Here is a 27,675-nt window from a genome sequence, read left to right as displayed (position 1 = left end):
TTTTTCCAAATTATAATTTTTCAAGTATGGTGTATACGAAACCATGATAGTCCATGTTTTGAGACCGCTCCCGTCTGAAAAAATTGGAGACTTGAATACTGTAATGTAAATTATTATTTTTGAAGTTGCCAAGTGCCTAAATTAAAGTTTAAACATTCAATTTCAAGATTCTGATGGGTAATCGTGGCTTATTTCTTATTTCGATATAGACCGTTGTTTTTTAATTGTTAACTATGCGCGTCCACTGGCCTTTTAAGCCACCGCACCGTGGCTTCGCTCGTACCTATATGGAGCGTGTCTGTCGCACTTATTCGTATTATATGTACTTATGTAAAAATACTTGAGATATTTATATTACAATTTTATAATTATTTTTAACATATTTTTTTTTAATAATATATTTATTCATTCAATTAATTATTGCCAGTGTGCTAATTAAATACGCCAATCATATAGTGTGACAGAGACGCACCATATAGTGTGACTTGTGGCGGCTGTTTTCACATTTTGGCATTAAATCGCTTGTAACTCGAAAACTATCAACTTTTAAAATAGCTCACAAAACTTGTTCGGAGTAAAAATATTTTTCGGAGTAGAAAAAGGCGAGTTTTGAAATTTATTTATTTAAAATTGTTTAATCAATTTCTGCCCAATAATTTCGAGCGCTACCCTTCTGATTTGTTTAAAGGGGACATTTTTGAACAGGAATTCGCAAAGAATCCGAATCAGAAATTTTAAATAGGGGAAGGCCTCACAACATGGACTAGGGGGTTCATAGAACTCGTGCAAATATCCCAACTTTTTGTTACATTCTTCAGGAAGTAACATATTACCAATGGGATCAATAAACCATTCAAATCAGATTAAATAATCTCTGACATTCAAAATTGGACACGCTCACCGCAAAACAATCACCACACAGAAACAAAGCTATTTTCAATTATTTACCTTTTAATTTTATTGGCATCACAAAAGCCAAACCTCATGTTTTCTCTCTGAAGGATAAAAAAAAGATAATACGTTCTTGTACAATATTAAATTGAAAAACGTCTCTGTTTTCTCTTTACTCCAATTATCATTTCAATAAAACTATAAAAGATTAGAAATGGCCTTTTCACTTTTAGTAAATTCATGAACTTTAGTTAGAACAGTATGACGTATTTTATCGTAAGTACTTTTTCAGTTATAATTGAACCCTAAATTGAACATTTTAGGTAGAGCCCGCTGTTTTCTGCCTTATTTGGAAAAGGCCCGTTTTTACATATTTATATATTCCTTCAATTTTTTTACATACAGCATAGCATTTTTCCAATTATCAATAATTAGATATATGGTTAAATGTAACTATTCCTCTCTTCTTCGTGTAGTTCATCCTTTAAGGACAGTAACGACCATCACGGCCCATTTTTCTCTGGGTAGCGGATCTGAAAAGCTTTATTGTTGTGTTTCCACCCACCGCTTTAAATTTTTCAACCATAAGTGGGTTGTCTCCCCGATCCTCTTTTTCCTTCCAGCTTTCCTGGTATAACCAATCACATTAACTCATATTTTTCATTTCTTAGTATATGACCAAAGTAGCTCATTTTTTTCCTTCATGGTGTTGAGTATTTCTTTTTCCTTTCTTCAGTTGCGTCCGTAATTGTCCAGGCTTCAACTCCATATAAAATGACAGTGCATACGTAGTATCCCAATGCGCTATTTCTAATTTCTATTCCCAGTTCTCCATTACATAATACTGTTTTCATCTTATTGAAAGCATTTCTGGTCATCTCAAATCATAGTTTTCTTTCATGGGTACGCTCCCATTGTTCATTTAATTCACATCTCAAGTAATTGTATCTGGGTACTTTCTCTAAAGCTTTTCCTTTGTAGATTTCCGGTTATACTGGAATTTGTTTATAATTTCGTTTTTTAAATGGGCCACTCTGCATATTTTTACATTTTTGGATTCTCCTCGATGTTTTCTTTCTTAAAATATGAGATTTTGTAATATTATACAGGGTAGTTTAAAAGATAATTACGGTTTTTTTTATTAATTTTGTAGCAATATTCACACTTTCACACCCTGTAGAATTGACTGATTTGACATCAAAAACTCTAATTATGTTCAAATGATTTTTAATATAGTGTACTAATGATGATGTATGTATTTTAGTATTATAATGAAATGATATTTCATGGTATTTGTTTATTTCTTAAGCATTTTCCAAAACATTAATTGTAACAAAAATTTCTTAAAATTTTATTAGGTTGGCCGTGAAAATATTCTAGGTATCAAAAATAATTTTTCGAAAATAAGTACATGGCCCAGGCTCATTTTGCTCATTGTATTTCCCGTAGTATAGTATTATGCAACTTATTGTATTCATTGGCATTTTTACCTTTTAATTTAATTCGCTCTTTCATTATCTGCAATATTTGATCTGTCATCCATTATTTCTTCTTTTTCTTTTTTTGATTTAAGATTTTCATGCAAAACAGTGGCGGATCTAGAAATTTGACTTGGGAAGGGAAATTTGCCTTTGGGTAACTTCCAATGAAACTTCAACCAAAAAACAGAAAATAGATAAACCCAAACCACATAAAAGGTATAGATAATAACTTATAAGCATTAAGTTTCCTTAATTTTCATAAGTAGCCTGTATATTGGGTTGAGTCTGTCTGTATGTGGCTTAACTTTCATGTCAGCTAATATATTTTTATGTTTCAACCATTTTTTTTTTAAATTTTGGACTTTGTTATGGGGGAAATTTCCCCATTTTCCCTCCCCGTAGATCCACCACTGTGCGAAAGTATTGAGTATAAAGGCGGGTTGACATTACTAGTGAATAACGAACGTGGCTCACGCTTACGTATTTTGCCCGTGCTATTGTTAGATATTTTATTATCTATTTTCAAACTTGAGCAGTACTTTTGTATTTATGCAATGAATAGATACAAATGTACTGCTCGAGTTTGAAAATAGATAATAAAATATCTGACAATAGCACGGTCAAAATACGTAAGCGTGAGCCACGTTCGTTATTCACTAGTAATGTCAACCCGCCTTAATAGAGATGTCTTCATTTCGTTTCACTGGACTTCTTAAATTGTTCTTGCTTATCACGATTTTATTTTTTTTTGCATTTTGTAACAGTCTTTCCTTTCGTATTGTTCTACATATTTCCCTCCGTTTTCCTTCGTTGCTCTAATTTTTGTTCTTATGATTTTGTGTATCTGCTGGTATTCTTCTGCATTTGTATTATTGAATATATTTTATTTCATCCATCGTATACATTATCTCATCAGACACCTTATTTGCTCTTCTGTATGTCACGTGTTAATAGAGTCGCGCATGTGGTTTGTATAGATTTCCTCGATTTGTCCAATCTCTCTATCATATCCGACGTGTTCTCGTTAATGTCCTTTATTCCCGTTTTTTGTTGTGCTTGTACTTTTATTTCGGTTTGTGAGTTTATTCCAATCTATGGTGTTTAGATTAGTTTTTTCTCAAGCCATTTTACCCTCATCACCATTCTCCACACCAGCAGAATGTGATTCGTAGTGGCATTGGCACCAGGGTACGTTTTCGATGCTACGTTTTTGATGCTTTTATCATGTTTTATATCCTGTTGGTACTGCTAATATAATCTATCTGATTTCTTATCATGTTCTCAGGTGAGTCGGCACAATATATAGACGCATATACAGCAATTTAAAGCGCGTTTCTAGTTTCCACAATTGTTATTATAGACCAGGGCGCATCTATAAAATATTAGTACATTTGGATGTTGAGAGGTGACTCATATTTTTTTGCAGAAGTTGCTTGAAAATAACTCATATAATAATAATTGAGTTATCCTCCCACTCAAAAAGGTCCGGAACATTGTTTAAATAATCAAAATGTCAAAAAATGAAGGAGAAATTCGATTTTTTTGAACTTCCGAGAAAAGTTGCACTGAACTAAAAGTTGCAAAATTAAATTTTCTACAATATAGGTTTGGTTAAAATTTTTAAAAATTGTCACCCTTGTTGCAAAATAGCGATAATTGCGAAAAAAACCATAAAAAAAACGAGTATTCTCATTTTACGTTTTTCATCCATTTGTACTACACTTACGACCTTCATATTTTAACCACAAAAACTTTATGATATAGTAAAACAATAATGTAAATTTCATAAAGATCGTTTAAATAGATTTTGCAAAATAAATTTTGCAATCCAGCTTTCGCAAAAAAAATCAATTTTTGAAAATATTGCAGGACTGAAAATAAAGCAGATATGAAGTTAAATTTTTTTTGATATAATAGAAGAGCACTGTACCTTCCATTTTCAATTTGCAAAATTAAAATCGGTTGACAACCAGGACGTCAGGAATTTTTTAAAATAAACATTAATTTTTGGTGCTACGCGCAGAACAGCGGATACGTTTGCTGTGATTGGGCATTCCAATGACCTTTGATAATGATTGATACATTTTACCTATGTTCCTTCCGATGAAGGCTCCAATAAGAGCCGAAAATCGCGGTTCAAGGGACTGGACTGCACTCCGTATTCTAATTGAAAAGTAAGATTGTTTTGCCTTCGCATTGCAACTGAATAAAAATGGTATACATTTTTATTTTATTTGATACATTTTAATTTTTACTACGTTTCGATATAAATAAATAAATTTGTTTATTGAAAAATAAAACACATACTCTGTCCTTTGAAATAACACTTTTTTTAGCAAAAACTTTCTTTGTTCATATATTTTAACTTAGAGAATAAAAGTTTATTATTTTTAAACATATATTGTTTAAACAATATTTCACAAGCAACAATCAAATTAATTTGATTTTTGTGGAATTAAAATATTAAAATACAACAAAATATAGAGTAAGAAAATAATATATTAGATAAAGATTGGACGACATTTTGGTGGAAATCAACTTGTGTGAATCGAACACCGTTGTCCTGCGCGTAGCACCAAAAATTAATGTTTATTTAAAAAAATTCCTGACACCGTGGTAGTTAACCGATTTTAATTTTGCAAATTGCAAATGAAAGGTACTGTAGTCTTCTATATGTAAAAAAAATTCAACTTGCTATCTGTTTTATTTTCAGTCCTGCAACATTTTGAAAAATGAATTTTTTTGCGAAAGCTGGATTTGCAAAATCTATTGAAACGATCTTAGTGAAATTTACAGTATTGTTTTATTATATCGTAAAGTTTTTCTGTGTAAAATATTAAGGTTCTAAGAGTAGCATAAATGGTTGAAAATCGTAAAATGCGAATACTTGTGTGTTTTATGGTTTTTTTTTTTCGCAATTAGTACTATTTTGCAACAAGGGTGACAATTTTTAAAAAATTTAACCAATCCTGTATTGTAAAAAATTTAATTATGCTACTTTTATGTTGGTGCAACTTTTCTAGGAAGTGAATACTTTTAAAGTTATAATCAAAAAGCGAAGAAAAAATCGACTTTTTCCTTTATTTTTTGACATTTTGATTATTTAAACAATGTTCCGGACCTTTTTGAGTGGGAGGATAATTATTATTATATGAGTTAATTCCAAGCAGTTTCTGCAAAAAAATATGAGTCACCTCTCAACGTATATCTCAAAACAGATGCGCCCTGGACTATTACTGTATTCTCTGATTTTGACACATCTGTCTTTCCATTTTTACTTCATATTTGGTTTTCTTCCTGCTGTGTTATACCTTGTATTGTTTTAGATTGGAGTCACATGGCTTTGTATGTGGATTGTCCAAGCCCAAAACTTAACAAACATATTGGCTAAAACTAAAAGAAACTTGTCCAGAGATCTTCAGTCTTATGGAGAGTCTAGTTTGGTTTTACCGTATAGTGATAGTACGAAAACTTACTATGAACCAAAACATATAAATACGTACCAAGTGAGACCCCTGGCTCTTGTGGATCTCAGTCAACCAGTTAAGGTTATTGAGCCAAAAGTAAGAAAATTGTCATTATTATTTAAAGTATCGGATTTATCAAATTAGGCGAGGATATAAAGCACTAAAATCGCCTAAACCTCTAACTCTTTTAAAGTAAGCCAGATCGTTATGAAACCTTTTGCATTCGACTCGGGAAAGCTTCAGGAAAAAAGTTGACCTATTGACATGAGGTACAAACTGAGTTAGTCTGTGCCCATTGAACTGGCAAGTACCTAGCATTTTCAAGCAGGGAACCATGTTGCCCTTTGAGCATGTGTTCTATTATATCTAACAACATCGACTTGTAGCCACCATGTTCTAGTAAAATAAGATATTTAAACCATATATTATGGGGTTACCACTTTAGATAGTGTGCTAGTTTCAAACTACTCAGCAGAATGCAGTGAAGATGTTCTGAATTAGAACGAAAACGTTTTGCAATCCATTTGGATGACTTTTAAATAGTTTTTTTAATAAACGATTTTATACCAGAATAGAAGTTGAAGTTTTTTACTTCTGTATGAGTTTTATATAATATATTGTTTTCTTACTCGATGTTTTGTTGTATTTTAACATTTTAATTCCACAAAAATATAACTAATTTGATTAAATTCATATAAGTAATAAGCGACTGTCAAAAAGTTTATGGTGTAAACGTTCAGTTGGTGTATCTTCCCACATGACCAATACGTCTAGGTGGCTAAATGGTAAAGTGCTTGGATTTCCAATCTAACAGCTCTATAATAGGCGGGTTCGATCCCCAATGCAAGTTTTTATTTTTTTAGTTTTTTTACATCTTTTATAATTGTAAGTATATTATTATATTTTTTTTTTCAGAAAATACCTATTTAGTTAAAAATTTTGGCAACAATTATTGTTCAGAAATCATTTCTTTGTGGCATTTTTCAATGTGTTTGTGTGTGTTTTATTATTTTATTTGTTTAATTTTTGATATTGTTTTTATAAAAATTTTTGGAAAGTAGTAAGTATTAAAATTAGTTTAAACTTTAAATAAAAATATAAATAAACTATTTAAAGTATATTGATTTCGTTGAAATCAGAAATATAACTTCTTACGTGCGTACAACGTACACACATTCTTTTTTTTATACTTTGATATGCACTTTGGAAAATGCATTTTCCGCCTACAACAATGCAATTTTCATTTGTCCCTCATGCCAATAGGTCAACTTTTTTCCTGAAGCTCTCCCGAATCAGTGGCGTGCTGGCCATATAAATGAATCGGTGCAATCACCGAGAGGCCGCGGCCTCTTGAGGCCGGTTAAATAGGTTTCTTTTACCAAAAATTTTAGATGTAACAAAAAAAATATTTTTTTAATTTCAAAAACATTTCCATAAAATTTAATTTTCTTTTAATTGTAAAATACATTTTAAGTAAATGAATAAGACTCTATTATACATAAATTATTGCTACAGATAATATATATTTTCATACATACAAGTATATTTATGGTATTCCAATTTCCTTCAAACATCTAATATGTACTCTGCAGAATAAAAATCGGAAAAACGTGCATTTTTGACCGAATTATTGGAAGTATCGCCAAATGATCGTTGTGATTTTGATACAATAAAAAATGATATACCTTTAACGGCATTTAAATCATTTGTTTAAAAATTTTAAAAAAATATCCTACCATATTATCTGCGACTGTAATTCAAGAAGAACTCGATTTTCTGATAAATGGACTGTATTAAAAATAGGATTTTGCAAATAACTGAAATTATAGAAGATCGAGTTAATGATGAATATATACAGAAAATATGAAGGATGATATTATTAATCTAAGTGATAACGAACATGAAGTAACAAATGACAATGTTGTTGACATCGTGAAAACTTCACCTCCCTGTGGTACTAAAAAGTGTAAAGCTTGTACCTATAGCTTGCTATTACGCTCTTTTGCATATGTATAACTTATATCAGTGTGCTCATCCAAATTTAAATATAGTATACCTATAAGCATTTATTAACTCTTTAAGTGACACAAGTATCTTGAGAAAGAAGTTTTTCAACGTTGAAATACATAAAAAATCGGTTAAGAAGTACTTTAACAAAAGATCACTTGAAAATATTCATGCTAATGGCTATAGAAAAAAATGTATTAACTTTAAACATGATGAAATAATCGAAAATTTGCTCAAAAATCTACTTTGATACGGAAATTATTGATCGAGAGTTAAGTAATTATTTTATAAAATAATTGCAAAAGAATGTTTAGATTATAGCGATGTATTAATATTTAAATATTGTTAAATTAAAGTAGGTATTTGCACTGTACTTGTATTTGTACTCTCTTGTATAATTGATTTACTAAAATTCAACTTACCCAATACATAATTGAATCATGCTCAAAATTTTATTTTACTTTTATCTTAATTCCTAAATCAAATTCATATTATATTTATTCAGGAAATTATGGTTCCTACCTTACTGCATACAATATTGTCATACATGTCATTTATTATTTGTAAGATTGGTTATTTTTAAATAAAAAAATATAGCTAATTAAAAAAAATCATTAAGTTCAAAGTTTTATGTTTTATCTAAAAATAATTTATCTTTTCGTTTTTTTTTTTATTTTATAAATAACAAATAAAACATCCTGATAAATAGAAGGTAAAATGAGGATGGGAGGCCGCTTTTCTATAAAATCAACGGGCCGCTTGAAAAGTTCCAGCACGCCACTGTCCCGAATCGAATCCAAAAGGTTTCATAACGATCCGTCTTACTTTAAAAAAGTTAGAAGTGTAATGCTTTATTTCCTCGCTTAAATCTAGATTTAGCAGATAGTAACAGTTAAATGTTTAGGTTGCATCTCAACAAGTATTATACGAGTTTCAACAAACCCCCACAGATGCCGTATCTAACGTCCACGTGAAGCAACTTTTTCAGCCTGATCTGAAACCACCACCGCCCAGCAATCCCCAGACTCTTATGGCCTCTGAAACTGTGGTACCAGCACAACAATATCAACAATATCCACAAAATCCTAGCCCTCAAAATTTCAATGTTAAGCAGCATCCCCTTTACAGCATCCAACCTTCCTTTCTTGAGCCCAAGAAGTATGTCTACGGGAAGATCATAGTAGATTCTACTCTTCCACAGCATCCACAGCAAAGTAACTATCATCATCCCGGAAGTCCGAATGTATTTTATTCGAATCAGCCGTTCTTGCCCCAAGGAGCACAACATGGAAAACCGATATTGAACTATGTTAACCATTTTCCAAGGTATGTACTAGCAGATGAAACATTTTGGAATTTGGAATGTAGGTTCTGCTCTAAGATGATGCCTTACTAGTAAATGTATTGTACAATTACTTAAAAATTAGGATATTTTCTTCAGTATTATAGTTATATAGTTTTAAAGCCTCCTCTGATAAAATCTTCTCATTCAAATGCTCTACACAAGAGGATATAAAATGTTGCTAAAATTACCTCAGGAATATTGCTAAAGAGTCCAAGAATATGTATGAATCCCATATACCTACCTAAACAAAGAAGACGAATTATGAATATTGTCATTGTCTGAGACATTTAGGACCATTCAACAATGAAGAACTAGAACAACAATAGATAGGTACAACAATTTAAGGAGAGAGGAGAAACGCATACACCGAAAAAATAAACCATATATATCAAAGGGAAACAAGAAAGTTCTATCACCACATAACCATTATTAGATAATAACTCAAGCCACGAATCAACCTCTGTAATGATATGCCAACTTGCTTATTGCTTACGAAAGTTGCTAACAAAGGGGATATCCTGTTACAATGTAAGACACTTTCGACAGTTGCTGGAAAAGGAATCTACTAACGGCATAAAACTGGAGTACCGAAATGAGGAATTTGTGGAACTGCTCTCAGTAGAAGAAGTTTTTTTTGCCGCTAGGGCATCCCTGCCATTTCGTTGGGTCAGAGAGAGCAGCATATGTGCCTCCTGATGAGAGACTAATAAGTTTCGAAACCGGTAGAGGTGCTTGCTGCACTCTCTGATTGGACTAGAATAATGATGCGGCTGTAGTTTCGTGTTGCAACGAAATTGAAAATGGTTATTTATTTTTGATTTACATGTTTACTCTGATTGGAGTACGAAGGGAACCATTCTCGTTGGAACTTTACCGCGCTGAGCAGATGGGACGTGAATTATAAATTGTAAAATTCCCTCATCTTCCTTAGTCTCAGCATCCGTTATGGCTTGCAAATTGTAGAAGCCTCGGAGGTGTTACCAGAGAAGGTTCCCATTGTTTTCAATCTGGTAGGATTTAGAGTAACATCATTTGGTGTTGTTTTATGTGCTATTAGATTGAAAGCTTAGTTTTTGCTAGCAGTTGCCGCTAGGGCATCCCTGCTGCCATTTCGCTCGTTGCAATCCGTGACTGCACGCCCGGGTTTGTCCTAGTTGGGTCAGAGAGAGTAGCATATGTGCCTCCTGATGAGAGACTAATAAGTTTCGAAACCGGTAGAGGTGCTTGCTGCACTCTCTGATTGGACTAGAATAATGATGCGGCTGTAGTTTCGTGTTGCAACGAAATAGAAAATGGTTATTCATTTTTAAGTAGTTTTTTTGTTAAATACCTAAGCTGTGACACTGTTGACCAATTATCAATTATATGGTGTCCTTTTATTTAATCTAACAACTGTGCACTATAGCTAATACACATCTCAGCACTATGCTTTGCTTTTTCACTAATAGTTAACACTTTATAATAACTCAAATGGTTTTCTTCATTTGAGACTTCTTTGTAATCCAGTATTATCGAGGAGCTGAATGCCCTTGATGTTTACAAGAATATGGAGCCGTTTTTAGTGTGTACCTTTTTGATAACTTTATCTATATCTCCCATATAAATGTTCTTGTGGAGGTCGAGATTTCTAATATAGGGAGCATCAACGATGTTCTTTAAAACTTTCTGGATATTACTTGAATTAGCACAGCTCCTGAGTTGGCCTCCATACGCCCATACTAGTCTTAGTATTTGTTTATTTTCTTCTTCTTGTGGTGCTATCTACTTTAGTGGAGGTTAGCGACTACACTGGCAAATCTGTCTCTGTCCAATGCGGCTCTAAAAAAAGATATTGAATCAAGGCCGGTCCAGTCTCTGATATTTCTAAGCCATGAAATCTATCTACTTTAGTGGAGGTTAGCGACTACACTGGCAAATCTGTCTCTGTCCAATGCGGCTCTAAAAAAAGATATTGAATCAAGGCCGGTCCAGTCTCTGATATTTCTAAGCCATGAAATCTGGCGCCTACCGCGACCCTGTTTTCCTTCAATCTTACCCTGGATGATCAGTTGCGCGAGGCGGTATTTTTCGTTTCTCATTATGTGTCCCAGGTAGCTAACTTTTCTAACTTTGATGATTTTTAGCAGTTCCCTATATGTACCTGTTCTCCTCAGAACATCTTCGTTGGTGGTGTGGGTTGTCCAAGGTATTTTCAAGATTATTCTATAAAGCCAGAGTTCAAAGGCTTCTAACTTGATCATCAGTGTTATGTTGAGTGTCCAGGCCTCCGTTCCTTACAAAAGTATTGACCACACATAGCAATGCAGAAAACGACATCTAAGGCTGATATTAATGCTACTGTTACAAAATAAGCTTTTCATTTTGATAAACCCTTGTCGGGCTACCTCCATTCTCGCTCTTACATCTTGTTTATAATCAAGTTGATTGTTGAACCAGCAACCAAGATATTTGTATTGCTTTACGTATTCAAGCTGTTGGTGGTTCACATATATTGGAAGGGGTAAATTTTTGTTCCTTGATATTTTCATAACTTTGGTTTTCGCAGTATTGATCTTCATGCCTATTTTTTCACAACTCTCATTAACCCTATTTAGCAGTATCTGAAGACTATGGTCCGAATCAGTCATTAAAATACCGTGTCATCTGCACAGCGGATGTTATTTACTCTTTACCCGTTTATCCTGATTCCTTCTGAAGAGTGCGATAAAGCGTTCGCAAATATTACCTCAGAGTAGACGTTAAACAATATCGGTGATAGCACACAACCCTGTCTGACACCTCGTTGTATTTCAATTGGCCTTGACGTGTTACCATTGGTCTTTACGATTGCTTTCTGATTCCAATAAATAGCTTCTATAATTTTAGAATCTCTTTTGTCGACTCCGATGTCGTTTAATCTCTCTATCAAGGTCATGTGCTGCACCCAGTCAAACGCTTTTTCAAAATCTATAAAACAGACAAAAAGGTCTGCTTGTTGATCTTTGCACCTTTGTGCCAGAGTTTGAAGACAGAATATTGCTTCTCGTGTCCCCATACCTTTCCTGAAGCCAAATTGTTCTTGACCGGTGACCTCGTCACATCTTCTTCAGTATTTGTTTATATAGCAGTTATTTGTTATGTATGGACAATACTGACTTTCTTCCCATCGGTCAATACATTTTCTTGTAACGGAAATAAATAAATAAACGGATATTTAGTTCTTCCCTTTTGTTTTTAATTTGAACTTTCTATGAATATGAATTTTTAATATGTTAAATTGTTTGCCGGTTATATTAAATTGGTGCAGTATATGTTGTAAACCATCTTCACTTTGAGAGATTACTATTGCATCGTCTGCATACCAGATTATTTTAAGTTGTTTTTCTCCCATTTGGTATCCTTTTTTAGTTCTTACTTTTTTTATTATTTCATCCATGATCAGATTGAACAATAGGAAACAGCTTCAATTGGGTCAATTAGTTCATCTTCTACTTTTACGTTTATTGTGATGTTCTGGTAGATGTTTTCCATCATTTTAATTATTCCTAGAGGTAGGTACCTCTCTTGAGTATAACAAATGGATAGCACAGTGGCGTAGCGTGAGTGTCGGCTGCCCGGGGCGGAAGACAATTTTTCCGCCCTCTTATTTATATATTTTAATTTAATGTATACTATACATTACATACATTAATTATAGAGAACATTTCGGCGAGAACAGTCATCATTATTTTGCATTATACAGGTTAGATTTTAAATAAAAAAGTTTATCTAAGTTTTAAAATCACGTTTATTAATACAAAAATTCTTTTATTTTAACCAATTAGATACATTGATATAACTTAGGTACCTATCACTTAAGATTAGGTACACCTTGACGATCGACAAGATTAAATAAAATCAATTTTTAATTAGAACCAGAACGATAGTATAATATTATATTTTTATTGAAAAGTAATATGAGTATTTGTTAGAATTAAAAACAAAACTTCTTTCTTCAATTAAAAATTTATACGTCTACTTTTTTAAAAGCAAAGTCTTTTATTGCACCGTCAATGTCTATCGCATCACACACCTCTTGCTCAATAGACAAAATAGCCAAATTAGTTATATAGTGTTAGACTACTCATTGTCGTTCTTAAATAATTTTTAATCAATTTCAATTTTGAAAAATTTCTCTCACAGCTAGCATTGCTTAGAGCAACGGTGAAAAATATTCGGAACATTATTAAAATATCGGATATCTTACAGCTTAGATTTAACAATAAATTTAAATAATTCAAGTGAGTCTGCATTAATCAATTTATTTTCGTTGCCTGTAGCAGCAACGAAAGTCCACAGTCGAAGCCTTTCCAGCTTGAAATCCTGCTCGTCAATTTCGTCAGATGCGTAGTCTAGATTACATTCAGTGTTGTCTGGATCTAATAATATAGCCGGCGTTAGATAAGCAAACTTATCCGATAAATTCTGCAGCTGTTGAACACGTTCACGAATTTCTACAATAACTCTATCTAACGAAGAAAACAGCTTTCGTCTCAAGTCATTTTCACAAGACAAGTTAGCATCTCTAGTTCCGTCATCAAAAATATGTTTTCTTTTTATGCGCCTCCGAGGTTTTATGGAAATTCCAAGTTTTTCACACATATTTTTGCATAACCTATAACGCCATTTGCCCATTCCTCTCTTTTCTCTGTCAATATCATCTGCAAAGCATTTACTTTCTGAGCGCACAATCTTATGTCAAGTCCCTTTGTTTGTAAATATTTTTGTGCATCATTCACTTCATGTAGCACCGGTTGCCACAGGCCCAAAAAACAAACAAAGGAAAATTACTGCATCGAAACTAGTAAAGCAGCTGCATCTGTCCTAGTGTTTAAGCTTTCACCTGCTACAAAATAGCATTCAAAGAAAAGGAATTCCCCGAATTCGTCACAAAATAAGCAATGAAAAATTCCGTGCTCCTTTCAATCGGTCCGAATTTGTAGTTGCGATAAAAATATAAAACGGTTCAAATATTTACAAAATATTTTTATTATTTATTGTGAAATTTTGCCGCCCTCTAAAAAGTGCCGCCCGGGACGGACCGCCCCCACTACGTTACGCCACTGGGATAACGTTCTTTAATTTGACGCTGTCGAATACTTTCTTAAGGTCCACGAAACATAAATATGCTCGTTTATTGTATTCTAACGATTTCTCTTGAATTTGTCTCATTATAAATATAGTCGGTGCATGATCTTCCCGACCTAAAGCCTTATTACAATACCTATTACATATAGTGTTGTCCATCTTGAGATATTTTATATTTTACTTACTATATGTTATCCTTTAAGGCATAATAACATAATGCTAACAACGACGGAAATCCCACCGATAACCCAAAACAACCCAAAGTTTAGACCTCCTAGCAAAAACCAATATCAAACCATCGATATGCCCTCCCAAAATGTACAAGAAGAAAAACCGAAACGAAGACCGGTTGAAAAGCCAGTAGTAGAAAATGAAGAAGCTGATGATGAACGCGATGATAGATCCAACTATAAAGATGAGGACGAACACGAAGAATACGACGCACCTTTTGGGAAATATTTTGAAGAAGAAGAAGAAATAGAATATGGGTAAGAACTACTGCTCTCGTATGCAATTACATTATCACACAGATTAATATAAGGATTTCCACAGTTTTCACTGTATTTCTTGACTCAACCGTTCTCTCCAGTTCTTCTGTTTTGCCAATTCTCTTCCTGTAGATTTCTTCTTTCCATTGCTTCGTCCACAATCCCCTCTGTTATTCTATTTATCCAACGACTTTGGTCTGCTCTTCTGACATGTCCGTACCACATTAATCTCTTCTGTTCAATATAGTCTATTATATCTGACTTCATCCCCATTCTTTTCTTAATCTCTATGTTATTTATTATATCTCTTCTTGTTACTCTGCAGCTTCTCCTTAGGAATTCCATTGCTCTTACTTTGTTTTTGGTTTCCTTATTTATTGTCCAATTTTCACACCCTTAGGTGAAGATACTTCTTATCATATATATTATACAGGGTGATTAATTAAGAATGTCCAATCTCTGAGTTGTAGATTCTAGACCTCAAAATATTAAGATTTAACCCAAATCACTTATATAAAATGTGCCTCGTTACTGAGATACAGGGTGTTCTATTTAAAAATTTAATAACCATTTTTACCCAGTACTTTAAAACTATTTGACATATCCTTGTCATACTTTGCAGAAAGTGTAGTTGACGTACACCCTACTAAATTATGATAAACAAACGTTTCTGGCTACTACCAGAGGCGTACGACAGGGGACAGTGCATGGTTTACCCTTACCAAATTCTACGCCACTGGCGAAATTGCTATTTTAGCACAATATTTCGATTTTCCAATACTTTCTATGTAAATAATATACTCTTCATTCGTAACGTTGAGGTCATTAGTTTTCGAGATATTTGAAGTTGAAAATGAAACTTTACAGTTATTTTGATTAATGTATTGTGCCCCTTCATTTTTAACTTCAAATATCTCGAAAACTAATGATTTTATCGATACGAATGAAGAGCATATTATTTGCATAGAAAGTATTGGAGAATCTAAAAATTATGCTGAAATGGCAATTCCACCAGTGGCGCAGAATTAGGGAAGGTTCAACCATTCATTTTCCCCTGTACGCTTCTGGTAATAGCCAGAAACGTTTATTTAACATAAATTAGTAAGGTGTGCAGTACCTACACTTTTTGGCAAGTATGATACGGCAATTTCAAATACTTTTAAAGTACTGGGTAAAAATAATTTTAAAATTTTTAAATTAAACATCCCTATTACATAAATATTAACTATGTATTTGTATCCAGTATTTTAAAAGTATTTGACATATCCTAATCATACTTAGCAGATAGTGTAGATACTGTACAACCTACTAAAATATGTTAAATAAAACTTTCTGGTTAGTACCAGAGGCGTACGACAGGGGAAAGTGAATGGTTGACCCTTCCCACATTCTACGCCACTGGCGGAATTACTATTTTTATTGCAATTTTTCGATTCTCCAATACTTTCAATGCAAATAATATACTCTTCATCCGTACCGATAAAATCATTAATTTTCGAGATATTTAAAGTTAAAAATGAAAGAGCACAAAATACAGTAGAGCGTCGATTATCCGAACTAATTGGGGGACATGGGTGTTCCGAAAACCGATTTGTTCGGATAATCGAACTATATTGAGATTGTCATGCATATTTATCCACAAGTGAATAAAAACCATATTTGTATAACTGTATATTTGTTTATACCTTGATAATGACAAATAGCAATTAAACAAAAAAGTGCAGTCTTTGCAACAACATATTTTTGGATACACAATTGAAGAAAATTGAAGATATTTTAAGCGATAATTACTAACGCTTGCTCAGTACTTGAGTGCGGGGCGCGGGAGTCGGGAGTTCGGATAACCGGTCGTTCGGTTGATCGACGTTCGGATAATCGACGCTCTACTGTACATTAATCAAAATAGCTATGCCGTTTCATTTTCAACTTCAAATATCTCGAAAACTAATGACTTTAACGTTACGAATTAAGAGTATATTACTTACATAGAAAGTATTGGAAAATCGAAATATTGTGCTAAAATAGCAATTTCGCCAGTGGCGTAGAATTTGGGAGGGGTCAACCATTCACTTTCCCCTCTCGTACGCCTCTGGTAGTAGGCAGAAAAGTTTATTTACCATAATTTAGTAGGATGTACACTACCTATATTTTCTACCAAGTATGATAAGGATATGTCAAATAGTTTTAAAGCCCTGGGTAAAAATAGTTATTAAATTTTTAAATAAAACACCCTGTAACTCAGTAACGAGCCACATTTTATTTAAATGATTTGGGTTAAATCTTAATATTTTGAGGTCTAGAATCTACATCTCAAAGATTGGACATTCTTAATGAATCACCCTGTATATACTCTTCTTTTTGTTTTTATGCTAATGTTCTTATTCCACAGTACCGGGTTCAATTTTCGTCTCTTGTTCGTCCTAGTATATTTTTTATATATTCTTCCGTTGTTTTTTAGTTTGATATTATAAAACATAAATAGGTAATTGTACTTATCTGTTCCTCTGATTTGTTTACCTTCGTCATTCTTTGTATATTCCTGTTCCAGTTTTTTCATCACAAAACTGAGGTCATCTTCGTCTTGTGCGATCACTGTTTGGTAGTCAGCAAAATTTAGGGTATATAGGTATTCGTTCCTTACTATTTGCTATACAATGCTATTAGTATACCCATTCCAGTGACGGATCTACACATTTGCCTTGGGAGGGAAAATTTGCCTTAGCAAGGAACTTTCCATGAAACTTCAACCAAAAGACAAATTTATTGGGTTGAATTTGTTTGTTTCTGGTTTACGTTTCATGTCGGCTAATATATTTTAGGTTTCAACAATTTTTTTCTTTCATTTTGGATCTTTTTAGAGGGGTGGGAGAAATTTTCCCATTTTCCCTCCCCCTATGTCCGTCACTTGCCCATTTCTTCTATAATACCGGGTGTCCACTTATATTTTCCCCCATTTTAACTGCCTATAACTTCTAAATGGCTTAAGATAGAAATATGCGGTTTTCGCTGAAATGTTTTATTTTAGTAAAAGTTTTGTCTGAATGGACTGGATTTTTTATATCGCTTTAAATTACGAAAAAAAAATGGCGGATTTTTGAAAAAAAACGTTGTTGACTTTTTTTAATGGAACACCCAGTATATTTTTTTGTAAATTGGAAGAAAGGTTATTCACCTATCCAGCGATATAAAGTTTTTCAAAATCGGTTGTCAAATCACTGAGTAATTAATTTTTAAAATGAGAGGTGCAACGTGGATATCACATACCTAAATAACATAACTAATAGTATGGTATAACTAGATCCAAACCCAGACATCCAAAGTGAAAGTTATCCTGCAACACCAAATTGTTCTATATGGTCCACATAATGTTCAGAAAAAAGTCACACCATTTTGAGCGTCGGGTTTGGGGGGAGAGGGGGAAGAAAGCGGTAAATTCGTAGTTTTTTAAAGTTTTTCGTCAATATTTCTAAAACTATGCGGTTTAGCATGAACAATCTTGTATACAAAAATGTTCTACATTAAATTTGAAACAAAAAAGGTCCTATGCATAGTCCTTCTAAAGTGAACGGTTCCAAAGTTACGGAGGTAGTATAGTATAATTGGTCCAAAAAAGGCCTAACCCAGAAATTATAAGTAAAAGTTTTCCTCCAACAACAAATTGTTCTATATAGTCCAGATATTGTTCAGTAAAAGGTTACACCATTTTGAGCGTCCGGTTTGGTGGGGAGATAGGGAGAAATCGGTAAATTAGTAGTTTTTTTTATGTTTTTCGTCAATATTTCTAAAACTATGGTTTACCGCAAACAATATTCTATACAAAAATGTTCTACATCAAATTTAAAACAAAAAAGGTCCTATACATAATTGTTATAAAATCAATGATTCCAGAGTTACGGAGGGTAAAAGGTGAAGGTTTTCAATACTTTTTATATTTTTTGGGCAATTTATAATATTTTTACTGATTGAAAGATATTTTCTTTAACAGGATTTGCTATTTCAGTGGCCGATGGTATGTTAGTAATAAGCCCTTGAAGAAACGTCAACCTCACCACCCAAAATCATCATCAATTGCCCAAAAAATATAAAAAGTATCGAAAACCTCCACATTTCACCCTCCGTAACTCTGGAACCGTTGATTTTATAACAATTATGGATAGGACCATTTATCTTATGCAAAACGTTTTTGTATAGAACATTGTTTACGCTTAAACATAGTTTTAGAAATATTGACGAAAAACGTAAAGAAACTACTAATTTACCGACTTTTGCCCAACCTCCCCCCCAAACAGGACGCTCAAAACGGTGTAACTTTTTATTGAAAAATATGTGGACCATATAGAACAATTTGGTGTTGGAGGAAAACTTTTACTTTGGATGTTTGGGTTAGGATTTTTTTTGGACCAATGATGCTATACTACCTCCGTAACTTTGGAACCGTTCATTTTAGAAGGATTATGTATAGAGCTTTTTTATTTAAAATTTATTGTAGAACATTTTTGTATAGAAGGTTGTTCATGCTAAACCTCATGGTTTTAGAAATATTGACGAAAAACGTAAAAAACTACGAATTTACCGACTTCTCCCCCCTCTCCCTCCAAACCCGACGCTCAAAAAGGTGTGACTTTTTTCTGAACATTATATGGACCATATAGAACAATCTGGTGTTGGAGGATAACTTTCACTTTGGATGTCTGGGTTATGTCATTTTTTGAATCAATTCTATCATACTATAAGCAAATTGATATTATGTTATGTGATTTCCACATTGCATCTCTCATTTTAAAAATTAATTGCTCAGTCATTTGACCACCGATTTTAAAAAAAATTATATCATTGGATAGGGAAATGACCGTTTCTTCAAGTTTTTTGGTAAATTATAATTTTTTATGTCGCTTTTAAATAAAAAATGGCGGATTTTGGAAACAAAACGTTGTTGACTTTTTTTATTGAAACACCCAGTATATTTTTTTGTAGGATGAAAAAACGGTCATTTAGAGGAACTGGTCCGAATATGGGCCCCCCATTTGTTTTTCTATTGAAACTTGCTTATAATATTTTATAACAATGTCTAAATATCATTTATACATGCTATGAGACCTTAGAAAAAAAAAACTGCTAACTATGTATTTTTTATAACAAAGTTTATTTATTTTACGGGTAATAATATGATGTGAGGCATATTTTTCTAACCAGGCCAGGCTGTCTAAAATATGGGCCCCATTCAAAAACTAGCAAAATTTTCTTTTGACAACAAAAATACGAAATAACCTAGCCAACAATTTATGCTTGGAGAATAAGAAACATATATGTGAAAAAATAAAATGAAATTAACTGCAAAAATCGCAAACGTAAGAGTCTTTCTCAGTTCCGGAACACTGTTCATGTGCCCAGACATTGCACATTAAACATTGAACCCACGGTTCTCCTCTAGTATCATCAGAAAACTGTTGTTCAGAAAATAGACATGCGGTGTCATTGATGCTTTCAGGAGAATACTGTCCTATCTGTTTTACGTCAAGGTCTTCGTCAGCAGGCAAAAATTCCTCTTCCTCTTCTTCATCCGAACTGAATTTGATTTTTCTCTTGGGTTTCTTTACATTTTCTTTCGGCTTTAGCGCAGAATTTATTAGGAAGTTCCCCCCTTTCCTTCCTTGGTTTTTACATTTTCTTTTGATTCAACTGAAAAAACAGTTCTCTTCCCCGTTCTTTTTTTGATTTATTTATATTCTCAATTGATAATTCAAGGTCTGATTTATACGAATATGAAATTATAACTTGAGAACGAGAACTTTTCCTTCCTCTTGAAGACGCTCGCTTCGTAACTGATGGGACAGTTGAAAAAACGAATGGACTCGTGAATGTTTTGAACGGTGTTCTAGCACAGTTGTTGTGTTCGTTGTTTTCCTTAATAGTTGATCTGGGTCTTTAGAATAACTTGGTCCTTGATCTTCTGAACGAACTGTTATATTTTCTGAAGAAATCGTTTTTGCAAGGTCGCTTGTCAATGCTTACAAATAAATTTCAGTCAAGTTACAAGTTTTCTCAGATTCAAGTTTTTCAGCACTGAAATCAGCATCAGAAAAAATGGTTATATTTATTGGCCCTATTTCTGTTACTTTAAAACCATTCTTAGCTATCTCTGCCGCCTGGCATTTCAAAAATAATGCCGTTTCCAATAGTTCTGCTAGATTTATGCGAGCAGTCTAAATATGAGCCCCTAGCCCATATTTACGTCACACAAGGGGCCCATATTTCAAAATATGTACGTTCAAGAAAAATAGTAGCTTATGATTTTGTAATTATTTTTTGTTTCCAACCTATATCAAAACTATTTTCCTCCCTTTTTCTGCCACACAAGCATAATATATCAATTCCGCAATAATGTCAATAAACACAAATATCACGTAATATAAACCTGCCCAATAAATTTTTTTCAAAAGTCAAAATCAAACGGTGTACACTGTGTAACAACAACATATGTGCTGGTCGACGAATCTGTAAATATATGACAAGAGAGGGGCCTTCTAGTATATTTGGGCATTTTCTAACAGATAGCACTACTTGTTTCATAGATAGTGTGGTGGCCCATATTAAATACATAGCCCATATTCGGACCAGTTCCTCTACCTATCCAACGATATTAAATTTTTTAAAATCGGTTGTCAAATGACTGAGCAAATAATTTTTTAAATGAAAGATGCAATGTGGAAATCACATAACATAATATCATTTTGCTTAGTTATGTTATTTAGGTATGTGATCCACGTTGCACTGCTCATTTTAAAAATTAATTACTCAGTGATTTGACAACCGATTTTGAAAAACTTTATATCGCTGGATAGGTGAATGACCTTTCTTTCAATTTACAAAAAAATATACTGGGTGTTCCATTAAACAACGTTTCCAACAAGTCAACAACGTTTTTTTCAAAAATCCATTTTTCTTTTCGTATTTGAAAGCGATATAAAAAATTCAATCCATTCAGATAAAACTTTTACTAAAATAAAACATTTCATTGAAAACCGCATATTTCTATCTTAAGCCGTTTAGAAGTTATAGGCAGTTAAAATGGGGGAAAATATAAGTGGACACCCGGTATATTAAACTGTTATTTTTAGACATCACGAAAACCTTGAAGACGACGAGGATGAAGCTGAAGAAGACAACAAACGTGGTTCTTCCAAGCATGTTCCTAAAAGAGAGAAGCATCCTAAAAAGTACAAAAAGACGAAAAGCTACCACTCTAAATACACCATTCCAGAAGATAAATACTTCAGGAACGAAGGAAGCAAACAACACAAATCGTACAAATATAAACACTCAAAGAAATCTAAATTCCCTAAATCTGAACTGGATGCTAGATTTTCTGAACCAATTCCTGTCACCCATAAAAAGAAAGTTCTAAAAGAAAAATGGTTTCTGTCTAAAAGCCTAGCTGACAAAGAGCGGTACGACCAGGACTCTTAAAATGGTTCCATGACATCTCGTAACGCCACAATTCGTAACCCCAAAATCCGTAACGCCGTCAGTTCGTAACGGCGACACTTCGTAACAGTATAATTCGTAACGCCAACATTTAAGTATTTTTGTTTTTTTTTTAGCAAATTTAGCATACTTTCCTACACGAGAAGAAGTAGTACTTTTTAAAGATCAATTAGTTTCAAATATATTTCAGTGTCGAATTGATGTCGCCGTTACGAACTGATGGCGTTAGGAATTCTTACGAGGTGTCTTGTCACGTTAAAAATACTTTTTTAAAAGGTAAAATATATCAGAAAGTTGTAGCTGTATAATTTGGTTTACAAAAACAGTCAATGGTAAAAATAATCCACATATTTTAGATTATAGGTTTGTAACCATCGAAGCATAACTGATATTGTAAATTATCGTTAATGTGTATAGTTTGTAAGGAGTTTCTCCAGTTAATACAAATATTTATGTTGTTAAACAATAGCCTTTGTTATTTTCCCCTTTATTTATTTTTATAGCATACATAATATAAATTTAAAATGTAAATAAAAATAAAAATATCCAAGTTATTTTAAATAAAATCCTTATCTGCATAACCACCAATCGAAATACTCCAATTTAATAATCGATTACTAATCCGCCAATCATATTCCGTCACCTTGTCGCAGAAACTTTAAATGCATTCGAACGGTTCCGTTCGTTCACGACATTTGCACAGCTACTTATTTATCATTCAAACGCGAAAAGAGCTTTGTAGTTTTGCTGGACGGCTGCATACACTAATAAAGGAAATCTAACGGTTATCGACGTTGCCACGTTGTAACACATTCTATGATATTTTTTGTAAAAAGTAGTGTTTATCATTTCTTCCATTTTCTTTATCATAATATATAAATATAATAAAATTAACAAGAAAAGGTTATATATTTCAAAATCAATTGTATCATGCCTTTGGTAAAATCTCAAAATATCCATTTCAAACTTTAAACTGAAGCGATTTTAGCAAAACTTAAGCTTTTCAGTAAAACATCGAAAGAAACACAATCATTTTCGGGCTTTGCCTGGACGATCCTAGAATCGACAGACAGATTCGGTCAAACGTCGATCTGAGACGGTCAATATATCGCACAATAAAAATTGAAATCTTACAATATATTGATCGTCTGTAGATCTCATTCAATGATTGCGCAATTTATAGTGTGTTAATCAACGTGACTTTCATTTTTATTATGATGGGTGGGGAAAATATATTGCGCAATCCTGCGCAATATTGCACTTATGAATATATTTCAAAAGTATTGATGCCTTTCCCGCATACGTACCTACGACCTCAAATATTAATTTCAGCAAAAAATGCAAGATATTGCAAAATTGTATACCTATCCATTACAACTATTCATAACATAATTCTATGCATTTTTTTATGTACAATTATGTCGTAAAGTTTATAATAATCGAGATAACTTAAGAATTATGCTTCTCATCCATCCTTCCAGTATTTCCCCCTTGATTCGGAAAATATTTAGCGCACAAAAAAATTGTAGGAAATCGCAGATATTGAGCAAAAACCGCCATCTTGTTTTTTTATCAAGATGTCGGATTCAGTCGAAATTTTAAATTCAGACTACTATTGACCCCTTCTAAAGGTTAAAATAATAAAATTTCGGGCAGCTTGTCATGGAAGGTTAGCACTTTTTGAAGTTTTACTTCTTTAGGCAATAGGGTGAATTTTTTACATTCCCTGGCGCATGCGGACACGGACAGTATGGTATTAGTCGCTCAAACGTTATACGGGATCTGATTGGGTGTTAAAATCATCTGTCGATATGTAATTGTTCAATATGGAGATTATGGATAAAAAATGTTGTGTATATTAGTTTTTATTGTTGTGATGGCAGAGAAAAAAGCAGGTTTATATTTGTAGTGACTTTTTAAATAGTTTTTTAAAAGCGACAGGTACGTAATAATTGTAAATGTTTCAGTATCAGGAAAATTTAAAATGAATCTACCAAAATAGTATGTAATGCTTTGATATAAATAATTTGATTGCCATCAAAATTTCTACCGATATTCACCTAATATATTGTTATTCCACAAAATATTCCTTTAATTCCACAAAAATCAAACTGATTTGATTAAATTCATATAAGTAATAAACAACTACTGTCAAAAAGTTTATGGTGTAAACGTTCAGTTGGTGTATATTCCCACATGACAGGCACGCGAAGTTGGCGCAATGGGAAAGCACTTAGATTTTCGATCGGCGGGATCGACGGGAAGTGGGTTCGATCCCCAATGCAAGTTACAATTTTTTTATTTTTTTTTATACATTTTATGATTGTAAGTATATTATTATATAATTTTTTCAGAAAATACGTATTTAGTTAAAAATTTTGGCAACAATTATTGTTCAGAAATCATTTCTTTGTGGCATTTTTCAATGTGTTTGTGTGTGTTTTATTCTTTTATTTTTTTAATTTTTGGTATTGTTTTAACAAAAATTTTTGGAAAGTAGTAAGTATTAAAATTAGTTTAATAGTTAAATTAAATATAAATAAACTGTTTAAAGTATATTGATTTCGTTGAAATCATATAATAGAAGTATAACTTCTTACGTGCGTACAAAATACACACATTCTTTTTTTTCATCTAACCCGATTGGACCATAAAGTAGTCTACTACAATATAACTTTTTATTATTTAATTTTTTAAACAGTCAAAAACCTGTATGGTCTTTTTCATGAGCATTTTTCAGTGGGTCACAAATCCTAGAAAAAAAAGGTAAGTCCGTGATAATACCAAATACTATAGAAGGGTAACCCTAACCCACGGTTCTTAGACATTACTACGGTTGCCTAAATCGACTAACCAATGAACATTAAGGGTGAGATTACGTCACGAGAGTTTACTGTCATTTGAATCGTAATATGATTTTTTTCGAATCCTGAGAAAACCAAGTATTTTAGAAAAATTTAAACGCAGGATGCAAGATTACATTATTACCGAGGGCGGAAAGCCCTTTAGAATAAACAAGCAGATTCTATTGAATGAAATATTTGAAATTAAATATTACACTTATCTTTTCTTTTTAGCCCTGTAACTTATTAAAATAAACATTATAGAAGTTTTCAGGGACTTTCAGCCCTCGGCAATAATGTAGTCTTTCATTCTGAGTTTAAATTTTTCAAAAATATTTATTAGTTTTCTCAGGATTCGAAAAAGATGAATACAATTAAAACACATTGAGAATTTTGACATGCGTCAAAGTTTTGCATTAACTCAATGTAAAATTCTGAACTGTTGAATTCCAGCTTCCCTAATAATTATTTTACATCAAAAGACATTAGAAACTATTTGAAGAGGATTGAAATCTGTATTGGAAATAACTGTTAAAATTGGTCTACGTAATTAAACATATTCCAAAATTTTGTAAAAATGTAATACATTTTAGTTTTCAGCCCAAACTTAGGCCACACACAATGCAATAATGTTCACATTTTTGAACTGTCAATATTTTTATTTTATCATCTATTGTTTAAAAACAATACAGTTGATAAGATACCCTCAGTTACGGAGAAAGGATTAATAATAAAGTTTTTTTTTATTCAGTCAATGGTGTGAGCACTGTCAGTTAAAAAGTAACGTGTGGCCTTACTTTTACACGCATACCTATTGTGGCAAATGTATCATATTTTTCAAAATTTTGGAATGCATTTAAATCGTAGAACAATTTTAACTTTTGATTTTAATACAGATTTTAATTCTCTACAAGTATTCTCTCATGACTTTTGATGTAGAATAATTAGGGAAACAGGAATTCAACAATTCAGAACTTTACATTGAGTTTCCTATGGCCCTTTTTACGATTCGCCACCCGGTATAAGATAAAATGTGTACTATTTGTCTTATTATTTCATAATAACACAAATAATACACATATATACACAATAACATACATTCAATGATCGAAAATAATTTAAAAATATGGGACTGTAAACTCTTGTGACGTAAAGTCAAAAATATAAGTCTCCCCACCACCGTCGGACAAGACAACCGTAATAAAGTCTAATAACCGTGACCCTAACCCTTCTATAGTATTTGATAATACACATTTATTCTAACATGACATTTAAGTTAAATCTGACAGTTGTCACATTTTATTTGCAATTGGGCATAAAAACAAATCAATTGTTTTTTTTGTTCTGATTCTGGCCTTGGTCTTATACGCTGTGAGCTCGTATAGTCCTGTCGCCAGGGGGGGTACAACGGCCTCCTGTATTCAGATGGACTTACCCAAGTTTTTTTTATGTATTTTGACCTGTAGAACACGAATTTTTTGGGTAACAGTTGATCCGGATGTCGATAAGATTGTTATAAACCAAGAAGTTGAGGAATCACATAACAGCGATTTCTCGCAAAACAAAACATTTTTTTGTATTTTTTGGGCCATTTTAACCAAAAAATGTTCCTACAAATTTTTTCGTAGGATGCATAGTTTTCGAGATAAACGAGGTTGAACTTTCAAAAAATCGAAAAATTGGAATTTTTGAACCCGAAAAACTTTTGATTAAAAAATAAAATAGCAATTCTGCTTACCGCATTCGAAAGTTCAAGTCAAATTATATCGGTTTTAATTATTTGTATTGCCAAAAATGTATTATTTTATTGTTAAAACAAAGCTATAAACAACTAGTGCTTGAGTGATGTTTCAATGATTTCTCATTTAAAATCGAACGAGTACGTAGAGGAGGAAAAAGTGCAAGCGGGGCTATTTCTAAGTAGCATGCAATAAAACGCATGTATTAGGCACGGGAAACAGTATGTGTTTATAGCTTTTTTAACAATCAAAAAATAAATTTGTAGCAATACAAATATTCAAAACAGATATAATTTGACTTAAACTTTTAAAGGCGGTAAGCAGAATTGCTATTTTATTTTTTATTCACACGTTCTTCGGGTTCAAAAATTGCAATTTTTCCATTTTTTGAAAGTTCAACCGCGTTTATCTCGAAAACTATGCATCCTACGAAAAAACTTGTAGGAACATTTTTTGGTTAGAATGACCCAAAAAATACAAAAAAATGTTTTGTTTTGCGAGAAATCGCTGTTATGTAATTCCTCAACTTCTTTGTTTATAACAATCTTATCGACATCCGGATCAACTGTTACCCAAAAAATTCGTGTTCTACGGGTCAAAATACATAAAAAAAACTTGGGTAAGTCCATCTGAATTAAGAAGGCCGTTGTACCCCCCCTGGCGACAGGACTAGTACGTAGAGGGGATATTTACAAATTCGCGAGCGCCAGTAGTGGCAAGTCTATAAACGTTTACCGGAAATTTGACATAAATGTCAAAGTGATTAATTTAAAATTAAAATTAAAAACATTAATTACAAAAAATATTAGTTGGTCAAAGCTGT

General features: G+C 32.6%; 2 protein-coding genes across 5 annotated transcripts in view; one reads left to right on the top strand and one right to left on the bottom strand.

Moving 5' to 3' along the window:
- LOC114331106 (glutamate [NMDA] receptor subunit 1) overlaps positions 1 to 27,675 on the bottom strand; it is a 79,312-nt gene that overhangs the window by 43,518 nt on the left and 8,119 nt on the right. The window lies entirely within an intron of this gene.
- LOC114331107 (uncharacterized) lies at positions 1,133 to 22,736 on the top strand. The gene is made up of 5 exons (XM_028280576.2): positions 1,133 to 1,167; positions 5,699 to 5,935; positions 8,751 to 9,172; positions 14,501 to 14,785; positions 21,904 to 22,736. The coding sequence occupies exons 1-5, from the start codon at positions 1,153 to 1,155 to the stop codon at positions 22,250 to 22,252; spliced, it is 1,308 nt and encodes a 435-aa protein (XP_028136377.1). The 5' UTR covers positions 1,133 to 1,152; the 3' UTR covers positions 22,253 to 22,736.

The sequence above is a fragment of the Diabrotica virgifera genome, chromosome 5, assembly GCF_917563875.1.
Source record: "Diabrotica virgifera virgifera chromosome 5, PGI_DIABVI_V3a".
Taxonomy (NCBI): Eukaryota; Metazoa; Arthropoda; class Insecta; order Coleoptera; family Chrysomelidae; genus Diabrotica; species Diabrotica virgifera.
Note: the sequence above shows the minus strand (reverse complement) of the source record. Positions and strands in the feature narration are given on the sequence as shown.